Below are 21,425 nucleotides of genomic sequence, written 5' to 3' on the forward strand. Positions count from 1 at the left end.
CCTGAAATTGGGGTGGTAGCCTCCACCCATTAGGCACTACCATCACACCCCACTATTCTGCCCCAGGCCCCACTTTCTGCCCCAATATGCCCCAATATGCCCCAAAGATATGAAATTTTCAGAAATTTACCAAAAATCAGCCCTTTGCCCAATCCCCCTGAAATTGGGGTGGTAGCCTGCACCCATTAGGCACTACCACGCCACCCCACTCATTTTGCCCAGATCCCATGCTATGCCCCCGAACTGCCCCAAAGTCACTAAAACTTTAAAAATTCACCAAAAATTAGGATTTTGCCCAATCCCCCTGAAATTGGGGTGGTAGACTCTACCCATTGGGCACTACCACCGCACCCCCAAATTTTGCCCCTGGGCCCCTTTTACCCCCCCGAATCGATTCGTATTCGGATTCGGATTAAATCCGAATCCGAACCAAATCAAGGGTGATTCGGGTGACCCAGATTCGGGCACAAAACAGAACAGGGGTGATTCGGTTCGGGTCCGAGCCAAATCACCCGAAATCCCAAATTGCACACCCCTACTAAGCACACACACAGAGAAGAAGCAGGAGGCGGAGTGTGGATTCTATGATAGCATATTAGAGTGCATTGATGGTGTCTCATTGAAAATCTCATTTGCTATCATAGAATCCACACTCAATACCTCAGAAACAAGAGAACCCTGTACCCATGGGGGTGCCCCTACCAGAGATCCCTGTACCCCATGGGTTAGAAACCCATGGGGGTGGTTGGCACCCTATGTGCACTACACCACCACTTGCTCTGGGCCACCCCAGCACCCCCATGTGCACTTATAGGGCTGCTGAAAGCTCCATTATAACTTATTATGAGGAAAAACCTTAAAGACGCGTAAACTTCAAAAATCACTTAAAAATCACCTCTTTGCCCAATTCCTTTCAAATAATTCTGATAGCTTCCTTGCCCACCCTAGGAACTACCACCCACCACACTGCACTCTACGACACCCCTTTCCCCCCGACGTGAAGCTATACATTTGCTGCAATCCTAATTATTCTCTATGAGGAATTCAAAAACACTTAACAATTCACCAATAATCAGAGGAGTGTCCAATTGCCTTGAGATTTTTTGGGTGGTAGGCACCCATGCCTGTCTACCACCCACCCTGCTTTTGTGCTCCTAGGTCCTCCACAACAGGGGATATGGACTGGTTCGGGTCCCATTATACTCAATGAGAAAAATAATTAAAAATATTTCAAATATTCATAAAAAATCATAGGGGTGTCTGATTGCTTCAGGGTTTGCATGGTTATTGGCATCCATGAGTGCTCCACAATAAGAAATAATGGCCTGGTTCGGGTCCCATTATATCCTATGAGAGAAAAATAAAAATATTTTTCAAAAATTCATAAAAAATCGTATGAGTGTCCGATTGCTTTGGGGTTTGGGTGACAGGTACCCCTGGGTGCCAGCTACCATCTGACCAATTTTCAGCTTTCCGAACTGATCCGAACCGGTCCGAACCGGTTCGAAACGAACCACCCCCAGTTCGGTTCGGATTTGAACCGAACCAGGGGTGGTTTGGTTCGATCCGAACCTCCGAACCGGAACCGGTTCGGACCCGAACCGGTTCGGATCCGAACCGGTTCGCACATCCCTAAAGCTGACATATACTACTGACATACTTACTTGGTACTAAATTCTGACAGTTTAGTAACTTAATGCTGAACATTACATTAAACTAAAAGATAAATGACTAAAACGATAAGCAGTAAGAGTGAATCATTGTTGAGTAAATGACAGAAAGAAAGATGATACATTTTCATGGACAGAGCCCACAGTATAGCAGAAGGCATAGGGCAAATCAAATATTTTTGTCAATCTTTATGACTTGGAGTCACTCTCTCACACACAGACTGATGCAAACTCTCAGCTGCAATGAGAGACGACATCACATCCGTTACCATGGAAACTCTCCGGGAGATTACTACTTCCCCTGGGTCACTGTTGTTGCTTACATCACAGCAGTAGGGGTGTGCGAACTGGTCCAGACCCTGGTTCAACTTGAACCAGGGCAGTTTGAGTGGTCCAGGGACAGTTCAAGTGGTCTGGGTTCAAATTGGACCAGCCTCTCCCAATGGGGAGCCCGTCTGAGTTCTAACTGGTCTGGCCCTGGTTCAAACAGGAGCAGTTTGGACTGGTTTGGGGGTCTACTCATAAAGGGGAATCTGGTGAGGATTCCTTCTATGAGTAAAGGGTCATGAGGGCTTCCTAGGCATAGAGGGGGCCGGAGGGGAGTCATAGCTACTTGAATCATTTATGCCAGTGATCGTGGTGGCGGCAGCGAGGTGGAAGCAGCTCCCTCCAACCCTGCTGACCAACTCCAGAATAGCCCAGGCTGGCTGTTGCCCAGTTTGGGCATTCTCCAGCCCAGTTTAGGCCTTTGCAAACTTGGGTGTGCGCAAAGTCCCAAATTGCGTATGCAAGGGCATTAAGCAGGCCAGAGAAGACCTGAACCATGCCTCAGCTGGCCTGGGAGGAGGCCAGTGGGGATGGGGGGGGGGAGCTGCTGTCCCCCACCGCACCCCAGACGCCAGTGGTGGAAGTAATTCAAGTAAGTAGTCCTGACTCCCCTCCTGTCCTCTCTAGACCTAGGAAGCCCCCCTGCCCCTTTACTTGTCATGGGGAATCCTCATCACATTCCCATTGATGAGTAGACCCCTTAACAGTCTGCTAACTGGTTTGAACTGTTCTGGCAGTTGAACCAGACCAGGTCTGGTTCGATCTGAACTGGAATCGGACTAGGCTGGGTCTGTTCGCGCATCCCGTTAGGATCTGAACCAAACTGGCTGGCAGTTCCATGCACATCGCCACACAGCAGCTTCCCTCACTCACGCCACAAATAAACAACTGGAATGTTCAGTAGCATTACGCCATATTTTGGCTTAGAGACTTTATGTCATTGCAAGCACAATAATTCACCCACTGAGGTTTCAATAGGTAGAGAGCAATATGCTGTGGTTAGTATCAACCAAATACACACTCTGCCTAATTCTACTTTTAGTCTACGTTTATTGTCCTCAAATACTTTATTTCTAGGGAAACCATTTTTCATGGCATCTTTCACTTCCTTGTTCCTGAGGGTGTGTAAAGCATGGTGTATTTTATAAATACATTTTGTGGGGTTTTTGTGGGGTTTTTGTGGGTTTTTTTAAGGGAAGCAGGCATTGAGGAAAGATTGTTTACTTCAGCGGAAAGTTGTCACTGGCTGTTGGTGACCATTTTGAGACAAGCAGTTGAACATCCCTCAGAGACTGTTTTTGTACGGCTCAGCTGCCTTCCTCTCTCACTGTGGGCCCACCTTGCACAATAATACATGGCAGAATCTTCAGGCTTCAGGCCCTTAATTTCTAGGAACAGTTTGTTGTTGGGGTTGTCTCTGGAGATTTTGAATCGCTCTTTAAAAATGTCTCCATAATACTGAGTGTCTCCGTTGCCGTTGGTAATGGAAGACACCCACTCCAGGCCTTTGCCTGGTCGCCTCCTTGCCCAGTGCATCCCATTGCTTGTGTATGTGTATCCAGATACACTGCAAGACAACTTTACCGATTCTCCAGGTAATTTCTGTTCAGCACCAGACTGGACCAGCTGGATTTCAAGCTTCACGCCTGTAAGGAAACAGTGGTGAAAGTTTGTGATATGAGAATCAAAGCCTAGAAGTCCACACTTCCCCTCTTCTCCTGGTTTCTGCCCACCAGATCGATATGCCTGCATGTGGACTGCATGTCTTCTTGGGTTGAAAAGTCTGGGTGGCCTCCCCTTCTCGAGGCGACAGGGCCCAGAAGATGGTAAATGGGAGTGAGTGGCTTGTGGATAATCCCTTCACTGGAATTTAGAGCTATCATAAAGGAAGAGCTATCATTAAGAAGTTTTCTCAGCTTCCTAATTTTTTTTAGGTTTTAATCTCTGGTTTATTTTTAAATTGTTAAATTGTTTTAAGTTTTTTGTATATGTTTTAAAATTGTTTTATGCTATTGTTAACTGCCCAGAGATGAAAGTTTGAGGCAGTGTACAAATTTGATAAATAAATAAATAGTGTTGGATATCAAAAACATTTTAAAGAATTACAATTGCTTGTATCCATCTTACTTCAACTCCTCTCTGTAACAGTTATCATCTCAGAATCTTGCCTACCTGAAAATCCTGACATGAAATAAAGGAAGTAGAGAAGGCAAACGTTGTCCATTGTAACCATCCTTATGTTCTCCTCTGACCTGATGTTCTAGTCTAGTGAGATGGTCAACGTGGACGGAGTGGCTATTTTAACAATGTTGTTCTGTCCTCTGATTTGCCTAGCAGTTTGACAAACAAATGGGATCAAATCAATTTTTGACCACTTCCTTCGTTTGGGAGGCACAGAGCATATTTAGGGTGGTACCGGCAAACTCATGTGTGCTAGGACTTTATAGGATCAAATGACATGTGGCATGAAGTTATTTGTTCCTTTTCTCCAGGGTTTGGTGGGGTCTATCTGTCTCCCTGTCTGTCTGTCCAAAAAAGGAGCCTCAGAGGTTGCCATTGATTGCAGAAGAGCAGTAGGAAGGAAAAGCTGCTTAAAACTTTCTCAGTCAGTGTAGACAATACTCAGCTAGATGGATCAATGGTCTGACTTGGTATGAGGCAGCTTCCTATGTTCCTATGAAGGTGGCAATGAGGCTGGTTTTCAATTGAATAAATGCAACTAAAAAAAGTCATGCAAGTGTGTGTAATATGCTGTTTCCCCCATCACACTTTTTAAAGCCTGCTTTCCTTAAGAAAAGTAAGTTTGTGAGATCACCCAGCATAGTTTGTGATGACGTCATCCACCCCAGTTCAAGGTGGCGGATGTGACATGCGAACCGTCTCACCAATTTGACCCAAATTTGGAACAGTTGTTGGGACATATAGGGACACCTAAATAGTGTAGGTTGTTGTGATGTCATCCACCCCAATTCAAGATGGCAGACATTTGAAATGAAAGTGGGCTAACTTGTGAAGCGCCTACCCAGTTTGCACCAAATTTGGTACAGTTGTAGTGACACATAGGAACACCTTAATGGTGTAGTTTGTGATGATGCCATCCACTCTAATTCAAGATGGTGGATGCATGGACATTTGAGGTGCAAGTGGGCTAATATCTGAAGAAGGTAATTCTCAGTTAAGATTGTAGGCAGATTAGTTCTTACTAGAACTACCTATTTATCTTTTTAATACCTTTTACCTTCCATTGTGACAGCATTCCATTGTGACTCAGGCTGGGAGATTTAAGGTCTTGGTATGGCACCCAGACTAGAAGTTAGGGAAGTTAGCACAAGAAAGTTAGGGTTCCCCACCCTCCCCTGAGCTGCACTCCTGCTCCTCCTCCATCCTGTTGCTTCCATCCCTCTCACCCTTCTTGGTTGTGGCTGCAGCATTGCTGCCGCCTATTGGCCAAGCTGCAGCCCCCTATGCCCAGAGACCTCCCCACCCTCACCTGAGCCCCGCTCCTGCTCCTCCCCCCAGGAGCAGCAGCAGTGGTTGACCGGGCCAGTCCTCGCTGCTGCCACCACCATGGCCGCTCGTTCCCCTCAGGCTGCTGACAGGCCTGGGCCCGTCCCTTGCCTGCCTGCCTGCCTCCCTCTGACAATGACCTTGTTAGCCCCAAACAGCAGCAGTGGTTGACTGGGCCCTTCCTTGCTGCTAGTGCTGCCATGGCCACTCATTCCCCTCAGGCTGCTGACAGGCTCGGGCCTGTCCCTTGCCCTTCCTTCTGTCTCTCTTTCCCCTTCCCTTCTCTCTTTCTCCTCCACTCACTCTTCCCCACTCTTTCTTCCCCCTCCCTTCATGTTTTCTCTCCCTCCCTCCTCCCTCCCTCCCTGAGTTAACAGGTTTTGTTCATCTTGTTTCCTCATTTAATTCACACAACGGCATCCATATATATATATATATATATATATATATATAGAGAGAGAGAGAGAGAGAGAGAGAGAGAGAGAGAGAGAGAGAGAGAGAGAGAGAGAGAGAGAGATTCCTCTTCTCTACAATCAAGAACATCTTCCGATCAGTAACAGTTCCATTCCTACTGACCTTAACCATCACAGGCTCCTCCTCCTTATCTGCATATGGAATCCACACTGCCCAATCACCACAGTGCCACAGGTGCCTCCTCTCTATCTGCATATGGAATCCCCACTGCCCAATCACAATGGTGCTTCTCCTCTCACAGGCTCCTTCTCCCTATCTGCGTATGGAATCCCCACTGCCCTATCAGGTGCTTTTGCTTGAGAACTCTGTCTGCCAATCGCCTCCTTTCTGCCACGTCCCCATGCATGGCCTGTCTTGGAGAATTAATAATAAAGATAAATAAAGATGGCCCCCTTTCCCCAAAGGGCTCACTTTCTAAAAATAAAGAAATGCACCAGCAACAGCCACTGGAGGGATGCTGTGCTGGGGTTGGATAGGGCCACACTGGCCCAGCCAGTTGTTCTCCCCCTGCTCAACACAGATAATCACCATTTTTAAAAGGTGCCTCTTTGCTCATCATCATCAGGCCTGTTTTAATTCCATGAGCTTTTTCAAGTCCTGAAAGAACGTGTCTCGTGTTTCAATTTCCATTCAGAGTTTCAAGTGTTCTGACTTTTGAAAAGTGAAGAACTTCTTACTTTCCCCAATAGTTCTCTGTGTGTTCTTCTCTCTCTGGTGATTTCATCTCCCCAGTGGAATAATTAGGAAAGACTGAAATAGTCATTCCCAGGAATTAAACTCAGAACGTTCTATATAAAAACCACAGCTTCATTATCCACGATCTTCTCAGGTTGCCCTTCTTTTGGTCCCTGGTCTCAGAGAAGTCCATAGTACTAGGGCCCATGGAAGGGCTTTCTCTGTTGCTGCCCCTTCCCTTTGGAATTCTCTCCCACCCCCAAGATTTGGTCTGCTTCCTCCCTTTCAGCCATTAAAACTTTATTCAAGACATTTCTTTTCTGCTCAGCATTTGCCATTTAATTTTTTAAAAAATCTTGGATGCTGTTCTTGTTTGTACACTGCCCTGAGTCTGTAGATTGGGCAGTATATTAAATCTGTAAGTAAGTAAGTAAGTAAAATAAAATAAAATAAAATAAAATAAAATAAAATAAAATAAAGGGAGCAGCAAGTGGAGTGCATGAGTTATAAGAAATGTTTGGTAGCTGGTCATTCCTGTGCTCACTCCCACATATACAGGCAAAGAAGGAGAGATAGATAAGTCACTTTTCAACTCCATAGTCATCAATTCCTATGGATAATATATTCTGCAAAGCAAACCGTGTGTTTCCTTTAGGTGTCCCAGCAAAGAGTAAAATATGTGACTATGATGTGTTTGAGAAAAAAGCAGAAGATGGGCAGCCCAGCATACAATCTGGACACCTGATCATGTGAGTAACCCCTGCTTTCTTTTGTCAAGAAATGTTGGATTCTGTTGGCTATGATACATGAAGAACCCCAAATAGACTCTAAACCCTTAAGTATAAAACCTTATTTAATCCAGCATATAACATATATTATAAAACAACCACTCTTGTTTTATACTCTAGTAAAAATTTTACAAATGATCCATGTGAAAAATATAATTAAAAGATTTTATTTGTTGACATACTGTGCAACATTCTGCATATGTTGTAATGGAATGTCTGTGTAGTTTTGCAAGAGCATTCCTGTGCAAACACATACAATTGCACAAATACAGTTGTGCCATGTAGGGCTATGCAGAACTGGATCTTGCTGAATCAGTTTCAAATAGAACTGGGCCGGTTTGACTGGTTCAAACTCGTGCCAGAACAGCCCCGCCCCAAAGGGGAGCTGGTCAAAGTTCAAACCCAACTGACCCCGGTTGTAATGGAACTGATTCAGAACTGGTTTGGAGGTTCGAGGGGTATGCTTTTAAATCTGGTGAGTATTCCCTTTTACAAGCAAATTGGGAAACCCTGCCTTTAAAATACTTCTTCTAATGGTGGCTTCTATGGAATTCTTTGCCATGGGATGTGGTGATGGCCACCAACTTGGATGGCTTTAAAAGGGGCTTAGACAGATTCATGGTGGACAGGTCTATCAATGGATACTAGTCTGGTGGCTGCAGGCCATCTCCAGCCTCAGAGACATGATGCCTCTCAATACTAGCTGCAGGGGAGCAACAGCAGGAAAGAGGGCATGCACATACCTCTTGCCTGTAAGCTCTGCAGAGGCACCTGGTGGGCCACTGTGTGCATGCTGTACTCAATGGGCCTTGTGACTGATCCATCAGGGCTGTTCTTATATTCTTATGTGGCCGGGGTGAAAGATCACCTTGCCACTGCTGCTGGTAGGACAAGTGTCCTACCCAGGTTTGGGAGCTATGCATGCTCCCAATTTTTGGTTGTGTAAGAGCAAACAACTAGGTCTGTGCAAACCACGTCCCTAGTTTACCAAATTTCAGAGGACCAAATTATAAGCTACCCTATAAACTAAACCTTTCTCTTGCCCAGAATGACATTTCTTGTGTTCTCATACAGGTGGTGATGGAAAACCGAACAGTTGTAGCTGAATTTATTTTGCTGGGGTTTCCCAGCATCCAAAAGGTGTATGTTCTAGTGTTTGTGGGTGTCTTGGTCATCTACTTCTTGACTGTCACTGGGAATATTGTCATTGTCACCACTGTGGCTTATGATGCCACCCTCCACAAGCCAATGTACTTCTTCCTTGGAAACCTCTCATTCTTAGGAATCATCTATGTGACATCTACGATACCCAAGCTTTTGGCTAATCTACTAGTTGTCAAGAAATCCATCAGTCTAGCTGGCTGTAAAGCTCAGGCTTTCTCTCATTTTTTCCTGGGGGCCACAGAATTCTTCCTTCTCACTGCCATGGCTTACGATCGCTATATGGCCATATGCCACCCTCTTCATTACCATGCCATCATGAGCAGCAGGGTCTGTGTTCAGTTGGCTTGTGGCTCATGGTTTGGTGGCTTGATGACTGTCTTGGTACAGACTATTCTAGTCTTCCGACTGCCTTTCTGTGGTCCCAATATAATCAATCACTTCTACTGTGATGTTGGACCACTTTTGAAATTGGCTTGTACAGACACTCGTCCCATCGAGTGGATTGTCTTTATCATTGCCACGGTTGTGGTTTTCAGCAATTCCCTGTTGACAGTAATTTCCTACATCTTCATCATCTCCACTGTGATGAGAATCCCATCAGCTTCTGGGAGACAGAAAGCTTTCTCTACTTGTATCGCTCACTTAATGGTGGTCATCATGTTGTATGGGGCAATCACTTTTATATATGTCAGGCCAACAGGTCACGCCTCACTGGGTATGAACAAAGTGGTATCCCTCCTGAATACTTTGGTCACTCCACTGTTGAACCCTTTTATATACACCCTCAGAAACAAGGAAATGAAAGATGCCCTGAAAAAGAGTTTCACCAGGAATAAAATATTTGAGGAGAACAAATGGTAACTAGAAGTAAGATTAAAAAATATTTGGGATATCATACTACTTACAAAACTAACTTATTTTAAAAGTACAAAACTGAAAGCAGTCATATTTGTAAAATGATGGATTCAGTATATTACTTTTTGGAATTCAGAATTTGATGATGACGCACTCCCTTCCTCTTTGTTATGATTGTACTCTATTTTTGTATTAATTTTTTTTTTCATTTAAAAAAGTTGAGTTATGCACAGTGTGAATTTGGTTGAATCTAATTGCACTTTCCACCTAGAGATGTATAAAACTCAGAAAATGCATGTGAACAATCCAAATATTTGTACGGCTTCTCCAGATCAGCCAGTGCATATATGGATAATCTATGATGTGCAGATGTTTTTCAACAGGCAACTGTGGTTTCTGGGAAGGTACTGTTAATGTAGCCAATGTCCTGCAGTTATATTTGATTGTCTTGATTTTAAGTCCCATTGTGACGACAAAATCACTAGGTGACCTTGCTCAAGTCACTCATCAAGGCACATGACCATGATTTCTGGCAGGGCTCTCAAGTCCTCTGACATCCCTCAATGCAACATGCCAGGAATGTGGTGCATTGAGGGATACTCCCTTAGCCAGGTACTCTTGCCACCTGGCTCAGTATATGCTCGGGCTGCATACAACCTGAGCATACACACAACCTCAGCACCACGGTTGAGGATGCCCTCACACACTTAACCCTGGCTAAAAGCTGGGGTTGAAAGTTGGGTCAGCACTCCACACGAGCAGCCTTGTGAGGATAGCCTTATCTCAAACTCTGTGAAATATGAACATTAAGAATCTACTTGGCACAGTGCATAAATACTGGATGAGAAATCAAAGGATGAATGGAATGTGTGACCTACAAACCCCTTTTTAAAAGAAAGAATGTAATATTCATTTAGGGAACAACCATACCCAATAGAGGAACATAGGAACATAGGAAGCTGCCATATACTGAGACAGACCAGTGTCGGAAGGCGTCCCATAATGCACTGTGCACTTATGTGGTGCATTATGGAGGTTCTGAGGGCCTCCTGGCCCCAGAAACCCCCTGCTGCAGGAAGGAGCCCGCCATCATCTGGGTGAGCCATACGCCCAGGGAGAGCAATCCGCCCATGGATCACAAGGGAGAGAGTATAATCTGCGGGGGAGGTAAGCATTTCAAGGCTTCCTTCCCTCACCTCTTTTGAGCTCCCTCTTCGATCATGAGAAAGGGCTCACAGTGTGACTGTTATGCCATGGTGACAACACTGTGGATTGAGCATAATGACTGAACTTGCCAGTAGTCTGACTCTGACTCTGAACTTGCCACTAGTCAAGTCCAAAGTATTCAATAATGTCACTCTAGCACAGAGGATGGTTGCAGACTCTACAAAGTAGTGAACTAGAACTGAGAGGTTCAAATCCCTGAGCAGCTACAAAGTTCAAAGTTCACTGAGGAACTTGAGCCAGTCCCATTGTCTTAGCATAACCGGCCTCCCAGGGTTGTTGTGAGAATAACATATGATAGGAACAAAATGAGTCCATGAAGAAGAAGAAGATATAGCCCTCCCAAGTTTAGCATAACTTTGCCTCTAAGTCTTTTGCATCAAGCACCAGCTGAGCACAGCTGAGCCTCTATGCCTAACCGGTTCTACAGGTTCTTCTGAACTTATCAGAATGTGGCAGAAACATACATCCCACTGTCGTGCAATGCTCAGGGACATATTTTGAAATGGTGCAGAGAGCTTCTTGCATAAACTGAAAATAGGAAACCTAGGAAGCTTCCTTCTACCAAATCAGAGTCAGACCATTGGTCCATCTAGCTTAGTGTTGGAGACCAATCTTGGAGATGCCAGAGAGGGAATCTGGAACCTTCTGCTCTTCCCAGAGTGGCCCCATCCCCTAAGCACAATATCTTACAGTCTTCACACATGTAGTGTGCCATTCAAATGCAAACTAGGGCAAAGGAGACAATTCATGCTTGCTACCACAAGACCAGCTCTCCTCCCTAGGAGCGCTTCTTGAAATTTGCACACACATCCCGGGCACAAGTGACGGTCCCAGAAATCATGTTTTCACGTATCCATGGTCAGGCAGTTGAGACCCAACCTCAGTATATGTGGGTAAGGAATGGGTTAAGAACCACATATCCGCAGTTCTAGGTGGCTGGAAATGACCTCCAAAGTCATTTCCGGTCACCATTTTGAAGACTGGAGCCATTTTGTTGCTCTTGTGTGTTAAGAAGCCTTTCCCCCATGATTTTTCATGGAAAACTCAGCAAAATCCGGCATTTGGGAGGCATTGCTGGGCAGCTGGGGACCCGCAGAGTACAGTATGGCACTTTCTTTCCCTGATTTCAGCCATTAAAAACCTTTTCTCAAGTGTTTTTTTGCCCAGCAGGAACCTAAACCCACAATTGTCATAGACATAATGCTCCATTATCCACTATTTCATTGCCCATGGAAATCAGTGGGAATGGAAACCCCATGGCTAATGGGGTCCACCTGTATTTTAACCTACCAGCAGCACCAACATTTCTAGTGTAGCACCTGAGCTTTTTTAGTCAGGGTTTCAGCTATTACTAACAGGTGATAGTGATGGTGATTATGTTATTATAAATTTAATTGTAAAGCACCCAGAGACACAAGTTTTGGGTGGTATAGAAATATTTTAAATAAATAAATAAAAATACACGGGTTTCTGTTGGCTTTCTTTCTGTGCTCATTTCCTGTTCATAGCATAAGAGAAGTGGGTCCTTCCATTTGCATGATGACTTGCATGATGACTTCCCTGGACCAATCAGTGGCTTTTATTTATTTATTTATTTATTTATTTATTTATTTATTCGATTCCTATACCACCCTTCCAAAAATGGCTCAGGGTGGTTTATACAGATTAATAATAAATAAATAAGATGGATCCCAGTCCCCAAAGGGTTCACGATCTAAAAAGAAACATAAAATAGACACCAGCAACAGTCACTGGCTGTACTATGTTGAGGGTGGATAGGGCCAGTTGACACCATTGAACATGGTATTCTTCTGGATCACCTCTTTGGGTTTGGAACTTGGGGGCATGATTATATAGTGGCTCTGGTCCTACCTGGAGCATCATCTCGAGAAGGGGGATGGCTGCTCTACCTCATGTCCAGTGTCCTATGCCGTATCACAGCAATTCATTCTGTCCCCCATGCTGTTTAAGATATACATGAAACTACTTGGAGAGGTCATCCATGGCATGGCCTATGGCAGGGTTGCCCAACTTCAGCCCTCTTGCAGATGTTGGAATACAACTCCCATCACCCCTGACTCTTGGCCTGATGGTTATGTGAGTAGTAGTCCCACAACAGCTGGGGGGCCAAAGTTGTGCAGCCTTGGCTGATGATCCCAGCTCTACCTCTCATTTAAGTCAGCAGATACCAGAAGGGTGGTGGCCATCCTGAACCAGAGTTTGCTTTGCTGTTCTGTTATTAAGCCACCCTGAGCAGTATTGCATTGGGAGGGTAGGATACAAATATTTTAAACAAACAAACCAGCAGAAACACTTTAGCCCATAACAATATAAATATCTTTTGTGAGGTAAAAATAATTTTCTAATTAATGTATAAATTGCAATCCCTTCAGAGTAGGGGTCTATGAGTAGGGGTCTATTTTCTCATCTGTTGTAATATATTACATTTATGAACGGTGTTATCATTATTGTGATTGTTATTGTTACTAGTTAGCTAGTAAAAAATATTAGTAAAGACTGGACCCAGTGTATTATATACTGAAATAATATTCTGACAAATGAAAATGTATTGCATGGAATTATGGCTATGATTTAAGATGTTGCATCCTTGTATTCTCTTGTGTGCTAATTTATGTATGTAAGCTATTTTTCTTTCTCATTATCTCCACTTTATATCTCTTTTGCTTTTCCCCCCTGAAATAAAAAAGACACCTCCCCCACCAAACATTATGAATTCTTTTGATTTACATTGACCTTTTTTTTAAACACATACTTTTTATTGAATTCAGACAACATCAAAGACAAACACAAATAATACAAACACTCACAAACACACACTATAAGGACTTCCATCTCATCCTTGGAACAAGTGTTATTACCAAAATTTACATTGACCTTTTAAAGGAGCTCCAAGATCTAAAATATTCTGTTAATTGGCCCCATGAGAACCATGATCGTTCTTAAGGGCTTCATTCTGTGAGGATGAGGAGAAAGTGAAGTTACAATAAGGTGTCCTAAGCCATTGTGGAGTCATTGAGGATAGATGCCTGTCCATGCAACGCAGAGGGAAGTGAATAGGGAGTCGGAAAAGAATGGGGTGGGGGGAAGAGAGCAATGATCAAACTCAAGCTGTGATAGATTATTTAGGTTTTAGAAGAGAACCACTTGTTGATCAAGAAGCTCCAGCATCCTTTTTTGTGTGGGGGGGATCAAAAATGGTTCAAAATATGTGCCTCAATTTTTTTAGATGTTCTCACCTGATTATTCATAAGCAGTGGTAGAGTTCCCCTTAAGGCAACTTTCTAAACACTCTTCCCATTGCTGTTGCTCCCATGATTTATTAAAACGTGCAAATTCTGTGGCTCAACTGCTGTTTCAGAGGCATCTGATAACATGAATTAAGAAAAAGCACAACAAATAAAATTAAATTACATTAAAATCGACTTAAGTTTGTAGCAGAAAATCTGGTGAACTGGATGAGGGGAAAAGATCAACTCCAAACCTAAATGTCATTAAGAGGAGTGGGAAAATAGGTGTGTCTTCAGCTGACATCTGAAAACCATCAAAGAGGGCATAAAATAATAATAATTATTATTATTACAATTACATTTATATCCTGCTCTTCCTCCAAGGAGCCCAGAGCGGTGTACTACATACTTGAATTTCTCTTTCACAACAACCCTATGAAGTAGATTAGGCTGAGAGAGAAGTGACTGGCCCAGAGTCACCCAGCTAGTTTTTTATGGCTGAATGGGGATTTGAACTCGGGTCTCCCTGGTCCTAGTCCAGCACTCTAACCACTACACCACGCTGGCTCCCACCCATAAAATGGATGGATGGTGTGAGGAGGTCCATCTATTCAGACTAAAAGCAGTATTATTTTATGCTTCTTAAGCTTCAGCAGTGTGGTAGAAACTTGGCTTCACAAAGATTTTAGAAGCTTCCCTGTTGGCTCAGCCTCTGAATGGGAGTCTCAAAGAAGTTTATTTTAATCTGTCATTAGGAGGGCCCCTCAGTTTATTTGGAGGCATCACTTAAGTGAACTCAAAGCCAGCCCTGTCTTTCACCAGATCAAACCAAGAACAGATACCAACATCAGCTTGGTAGCCCACCAGACAGTCAGTAAGCGGTTTTCTAACAGCTGAAAAGAAACAGAGAACCTTGTGAAATATTGAAGGCTGACAGTTGTGTATGACCTGAATAGGCAAAATGGGTGTCAACAGATGCATGATGAAGAGGATAGTGAAGATCAGTGATGGGAAAAATATGAAAAAGGGATCCAATCTGAGTTAGATCCAGGCATGCTGAAGATTACAGGTTCGATCCTTGGTATCTCCAGGTAAGGTAGGCTGGGAAATGCCAGTCTGAAATTTGCTGCCAGTCAGTGTAGACAATAGGGGTGTGCAATTCGGGATTTCGGGTGATTCGGCTCGGACCCGAACTGAATCACCCCTGTTCTGTTTTGTGCCCAAATCTGGGTCACCCGAATCACCCTTGATTCAGTTCGGATTTGGATTTAATCCGAATCCGAATCTGAATCGATTCGGGGGGTAAAAAGGGGCCCAGGGGCAAAATTTTGAGGTGGGGTGGTAGTGCCCAATGGGTAGAGTCTACCACCCCAATTTCAGGGGGATTGGGCAAAATCCTAATTTTTGGTGAATTTTTAAAGTTTTAGTGACTTTGGGGCAGTTTGGGGGCATAGCATGGGATCTGGGCAAAAGGAGTGGGGTGGGGTGGTAGTGCCTAATGGGTGCAGGCTACCACCCCAATTTCAGGGGGATTGGGCAAAGGGCTGATTTTTGGTAAATTTCTGAAAATTTCATGTCTTTGGGGCAGATTGGGGCATATTGGGGCAGAAAGTGGGGCCTGGGGCAGAATAGTGGGGTGGGGTGGTAGTGCCTAATGGAGGGAGGCTACCACCCCAATTTCAGGGGGTTTGGACAAAGGGGTGATTTTTTGGGAATTTTTGAAGTTTTAGTGACTTTGGGGCAGTTTGGGGGCAGAAAGTGGATCTGCCCCAAAAGAGTGGGGTGGGGTGGTAGTGCCTAATGGGTGGAGGCTACCACCCCAATTTCAGGGGGATTGTGCAGAGGGCTGATTTTTTGAGAATTTTTGAAGTTTGGGTGTCTTTGGGGCAGATTGGGGGCAGAAAGTGGATCTGCCCCAAAGGAGTGGGGTGGGCTGGTAGATAGTGCCTAATGGGTGGAGGCTACCACCCATCCCCAATTTAAGAGTGATTGGGCAGAGGGGTGAATTATGGTGAATTTATTTGTATGAGGTTTGTCTTCATAAGGTGAAGTGTGCTAAATTGATTACTTCCTCATATTATTCATAGTAAAGGAAAGTGTGAAAAAGTGAAAGTGGGGTCATGAGAGTTGTTTAATTGAAAAATATCTCATTTGCTATGATAGAATGAGAATTCACACCTCAGAAGTTTTGGGGTGGTAGCCTCCACCCATTAGGCACTACCACCCCACCCCACTCTTTTGGGGCAGATCCACTTTCTGCCCCCAAACTGCCCCAAAGTCACTAAAACTTCAAAAATTCTCAAAAAATCAGCCCTTTGTCCAAACCCCCTGAAATTGGGGTGGTAGCCTCCACCCATTAGGCACTACCACCCCACCCCACTATTCTGCCCCAGGCCCCACTTTCTGCCCCAATATGCCCCAATCTGCCCCAAAGACATGAAATTTTCAGAAATTTACCAAAAATCAGCCCTTTGCCCAATCCCCCTGAAATTGGGGTGGTAGCCTGCACCCATTAGGCACTACCACCCCACACCACTCCTTTTGCCCAGATCCCATGCTATGCCCCTGAACTGCCCCAAAGTCACTAAAACTTTAAAAAATTGCCAAAAATCAACCATGAACCGAATCACCCGAATTTTTCATGCCCGAAATTCGGGTGATTCGGCTCGTGCCCGAAAAATATCGGGGGACATCAGGGGTGATTCGGTTCAGCCCTGAATCACCCGAAATTGTTCATTTTGGGCACAGATCGTTCTGTGCCCGAAATTTTTTGCACATCCCTAGTAGACAATATTCAGCTTGATGGACCAAGTGTCTGACTCACTTTCTATGTTCCTAGGTGATGGAGGGCTCCCAAATATACAAAAAGGGGCTCTCTCTGTGTGTAGCAGTCATCTGTTTTTCAAGGTGAGGCCAAAAGATAAAAAGAGAAACACATCCAGGAAAAATATATATGATATAAAGCAGCACACGCACACCAAAGATATACATGCAGCATGTTCTGTTTGTGCGTGAAACATTTATACATACCATGCATGAGACATTTTCTGTTTCCTACACAAGCCAATCACCAGATTGTACGTCACTATTCTGAGAGGACCTAGCATGGTCTGTGTAGAAAGTAGGGAGCAACTGCACTAAAATCATGTACCTGCAATTGAATTACCATCTTGAACCAACCTAGCAATCCACACATTTTATGCATTCACACAATCCATCTTTATGGTTGGGAGTCTTCAGGAGAAGGCAGCAAATTTACATGGCATGCAATCAACATATGAAATTCACTATCGCAAGCCTATCAATGGCTGTCAGTGACATAGTTTTGTGTGCACACAGTATACCTGAGGACCAGGTGTTGAGATTAAGTTGCTGGAAATGGAAGGGGATAGGGCTGTAACTCAGTGTTAGAGCATCTGCTTTGCATATAGAAGGTTCCAGGTTCAATTCCCTGCATCTCCAGGTAGGGCTGGGAGAAACTTCTGCCTGAAATATTCGAAAGCTGTTGTCAGTCAGGCATGCCCTCAACTCCTGCCTGTGGGCTTCTCAAGGCATCTGGTGGGCCAGTGTGTGAGACAGGATGCTGGACTAGATGGGCCTTGGGCCTGATCCAGCAGGGCTGTTCTTATGTTAATCATTAACATCTGGACTGCTGAAGCAGGAATGCTTCCATGGCACATTCACAGTGCAGCTTTAGTCAGGATGTCAGCCAGTACCCTTTGAGTTATTTTTAGCCAAAGTTTTCTCCAAGAGCAGAAATGGAGGAAGGGTCTGCTAAATAAAGTGCTAACATTTTAAAATCTGTTATTCCTGCTGGAAATCAAATGGGGTGGGGTTGGTTCACCTGAGTCCTCCTCCTCCTCCTCCTCCTCCTCCTCCTCCTCCTCCTCCTCCTCCTCAGGATAACTGTGGCAGTCTCTCTCCGAAGGCCTCCACCACTCGCCCTCCAATTGCCCCTCATCACTGGCTTAAATCCCTCCTAACAAATTATGCATCCCACGCCCCCACTAATTGGACCTCTGCCCTGCCATATCAGGCTGCTCTCACCCTTATGCCCTTCAGCTGTGCCTCTGTCTATGGCTGTTTCCTTCCTCCCTTGCCTCCACCCTTTCCCTGGCCCTTCTAGCCCGGCTCCTTGGTTCCAGAGCATCTTGGCTGACCACTCATTGGATTCCTCTACCCAGCTGCCCCACCAAGTCTGAGATCTCTCTGGTCTTGTCTGCTGAGGGAATGTCAGATCTGGTAAGGCTGGTGGGAACCCCTGCCAGACACAGTTCAAGGTCAAACCAGTTCAAACTCAAACCAAGCCAGTTCAGCTGATACAACCAGGAACCGGACCAGAGGTGGCTGGTTTTCTGTCAAACCAATTCAAACCAGTCTGGAGGAGGCTGCTTCGCAGTCAAACCAATTCAAACATCGGAGCTGGTAAGGCCGGTGGGGTCTCCTGCCAGACAGAGATAAATTAAAATAATATGTCTTGTAAATATCATTAACAAACTCTGACTTCCAGAAGGTGTTTGTTTGTTTGTTTGTTTGTATTCTCATGATTAAGGAAAGGTTGGGGTTCTTCATTAACAATTCTTGAACCAAAGGATACACCAAAGTTTGTACCTAAAAGTCAAGAAAATAGTACAAATATTTAGTGTTGTATTCTCAGCCTGGAAGGAGACCTGTTCTCAGAGAAGGAGTCCTTCCATTCACATTCCAGCATTCCATCACATATATACAGACTAAGGGTGTGCATGAAATTGATTTTGTCTATGGGTAACTGAGTAAACTTTTAACCTTTCCCCCATACTCCCATAGGATCCTATGGTGTGGTTTTGGGTTGTTGTTTTGAAAGGTTAAACATTTGTTAACCATTGCCCACTTGCCCATTTCTTTTGTGGGCTGAAATAGCCCATTTTGAGCACGAATCAATTCAAGCTCGAATTCTTTTGCAGATGCCTTTCTCTCTTCTGCTTGTAAAGTAAAATCTGCAGAAAATAACCTACTTAATGAAGCTTGAGATTGTCATGGGAGACCTCCTCTTTCTTGGAATTCATTATCATGGGAATTCATGCACAATTAAAGTATCTTCTGTTCTGTGACTTAAGTAGAGAAAAGGAAATGAAGGTGAGTGTGTGTGTGTGTGTGTGTGTGTGTGCGCTAAATGTATGTAAAAAGTTTTAATCACAAGTTTCACAAGGTGCAATTGTTCATGAGAAATTCTTGAGAAGAGGATGTTCTTAGGAGACCAAAAGGACTTATGCAACCCACCCAAAAGTAATTGTTTTTCCAAAAGAAGACTTTACATTCACATAGATCTGTGCTAAGAACACAGACAGGAAGACAGTATTTCCTTAGAATCTGAATTTCACTGACCCATGCCTAATACATATCAGTTTTTCGGGTGATGTTAAAAAGAGAGCAAGTGCAAGATATAGACTAGAGCACCATTCAAGGATCAGTACGATGACCATTTTTGATGCTGTAGTGACATTTAGCTACACAATTTAACTGCGAAAAGACCATTCACTGCAATGTGTTGTTGGCTGCCTTTACAGTGGTTTCCTCTTCCTTTTAAAAAATCACATCTCATGGAGGCTTATCAGACAGCAGGCTATACCATGAGTTGACCCCGAGGCTTTACTGAAAATTGGGGGCATAAAGGATACTCCAATGCAGAGAGGGTTTTGTTCTCCAGGCATGATCGTCTGTGGGGAGAGTGGGCTAAGCATTGAGCATTCAAAATGGCAGGGGGAGGGGGAACCCCTGCAGACACCCCCAGTGGCCGCTGCAGCACCCCCTCCCAAGGCTGCCACAGCCCTCAGTGGTGTTAAGTCCTTACTTTTTAAAATCATTTCTAAGGCCCCCCACCCTGTTCCCCTCAAACCAGGCCTGAACGAGTTCAAATTCAAACCAAACCAGACCCGGCTTGAGTATGCACAGAACTGAACTGGATTCGGTACAGCTTGAATCCGGTTCTATTTGAGCCGAACCGGGTTTTCCAGTTTTGTGCACACCTCGAGTAGGTAGTATTGGTATGACAAGAAATGTAAGATGTGGCGACAAACAACAGATACTGGGATTGGGAAGCCCTTTCAGATTTCAGTTTGAGAAGACAAGATGTTCATCAATGTTATTGGGTCCACTTTAAAGTGGGTTCAAGATTAAATTGCAAAATGTGGCATCTTTTAAACATTTTTTGTTACTTGTTTTTACACCTTGGCTCACATACTTACATACTGTGCAGTGAGCTGCGGATCCGAGATCACTACTTCCAAGCCACTCACCAGCCCATCATCAAATTGCGCCCATCATTCCCAATGGGAGCAGGTCTCAGCTGCGATGACGCAATCCATCAGAGGCATGGAGGAGCCCCCATTGTTGCTAGCAGTGCCAATGGGCTGGAGGACGGCTTAGAAGTAGCTAGTGCAGAGCTCTCAGACCCGTGACTCACTGCAGAGTATGTGGGCTGTGCTAATTAAAGGTGGTAATGTTGCAATCACAGACCAAGAGTTTGTTCTTTCTTCGAAGAAAGGGGTCTTTCTCTTTGGCATTTATAGCTAACAGGATGTGGAGAAAGCATCTGAGAAAATTCTCCCATATTTATTTTTGGGAGGAGCCCCTGAAGTTCAGAGAGAGTTGCAGTTCCTCCTGGGGGGAATCCTGAAAACCTTGAAATTTGCTGGTGGAGGAATCCAGGATTTTCTTTGGGGAAAAGCTCTACATCTATAGGAGGGGCATTCAAAATGTTTCAACATCAATACCTTTCGACTTGAAATGGGCTCACTCCGCTAACCTCGTTTAGGGGTAGGAGTTCTTAGGCAGGCTAGCCGCCAGAGAACCACCAGGCTCACCCGCAGGCCCGGTGGTTCTCACAATTGCTCAAAACCGGCTGGACTCCCATAGCCCAGTTTTGAGCAATCGTGTCAACAGCTTCCTTGTGTGGAAGCAAGGTAGGAGGAAAAGCTACCCAGGTTTTCATCCTACCTTTCCTCCACACAACTACTTCTACCCGGGTCTTCCTATTATCTTGCTTCCACACAACCAGCTCCCAAACCCATGAACACAGTTTTTGATTGTGTGAATGACTTCTATGTGTGCTTACCTGGGAGTAAGCTTCAGTAAACAGAGTGGGCCTACATTATGAATAAACACATACATACATATGGCAGTAGCATGTTCAGGGCTGTCCCTACGTTTTTGGTACTCTTGACAAAGTTCAACTTTAGCTCCCCATCCAACAATAAATGTGAAGCTCCGGCTTTAACTTGAGTCACACAGGCAGCTCCTTTATGAGGTCAAATGGCCAGCCCATGCTGATAACCAATGAATGGCTAGCCCGTGCTGGATGCCAGTTGATTGGGGCAAAGATCTAACACTTCAGCGATGAAAAGATGCTGCTGTTAATTTGGAAATCTAGTCTGAGACCATTTCCATTTGGGATTGAATGCTGAGGCAGACTATTCGTATTCAAGAGTGGGAGTGCAGCTTATGAGACAAGC

At 44.5% G+C, this 21,425-nt stretch overlaps 1 protein-coding gene, 1 long non-coding RNA gene and 1 gene segment (V, D, J or C); 1 reads left to right on the forward strand and 2 right to left on the reverse strand.

Annotated features, from left to right (window-relative positions):
* Nucleotides 1–1,904: 1,904 nt before the first annotated feature.
* LOC128329657 (Ig heavy chain V region 914-like) lies at nucleotides 1,905–5,290 on the reverse strand. The segment is given in 4 exon segments: nucleotides 1,905–1,908; nucleotides 3,337–3,643; nucleotides 4,170–4,327; nucleotides 5,236–5,290. Coding segments are annotated over 3 exon segments (372 nt in total).
* Nucleotides 5,291–8,521: 3,231 nt separating this feature from the next.
* On the forward strand, nucleotides 8,522–9,466 carry LOC128329658 (olfactory receptor 6X1-like). Its single transcript, XM_053261203.1, has one exon. It carries the CDS (start codon nucleotides 8,522–8,524, stop codon nucleotides 9,464–9,466), a length of 945 nt encoding a protein of 314 aa, XP_053117178.1.
* A 9,001-nt stretch (nucleotides 9,467–18,467) lies between these two features.
* Nucleotides 18,468–21,163, reverse strand: LOC128329202 (uncharacterized). The gene is made up of 3 exons (XR_008309563.1): nucleotides 21,029–21,163; nucleotides 18,930–19,025; nucleotides 18,468–18,546 (listed from the first exon to the last, which is right to left on the reverse strand). It is a non-coding gene; the product is annotated as an uncharacterized LOC128329202 (long non-coding RNA).
* Nucleotides 21,164–21,425: the final 262 nt, after the last annotated feature.

This window comes from Hemicordylus capensis, chromosome 6 (assembly GCF_027244095.1).
Source record: "Hemicordylus capensis ecotype Gifberg chromosome 6, rHemCap1.1.pri, whole genome shotgun sequence".
Lineage (NCBI taxonomy): Eukaryota > Metazoa > Chordata > Lepidosauria > Squamata > Cordylidae > Hemicordylus > Hemicordylus capensis.

Coding starts and splice junctions, on each gene's coding strand:
- LOC128329658 (XM_053261203.1), top strand. CDS start 8,522: ATGGAAAACCGAACAGTTGTAGCTGAATTTATTTTGCTGGGGTTTCCC.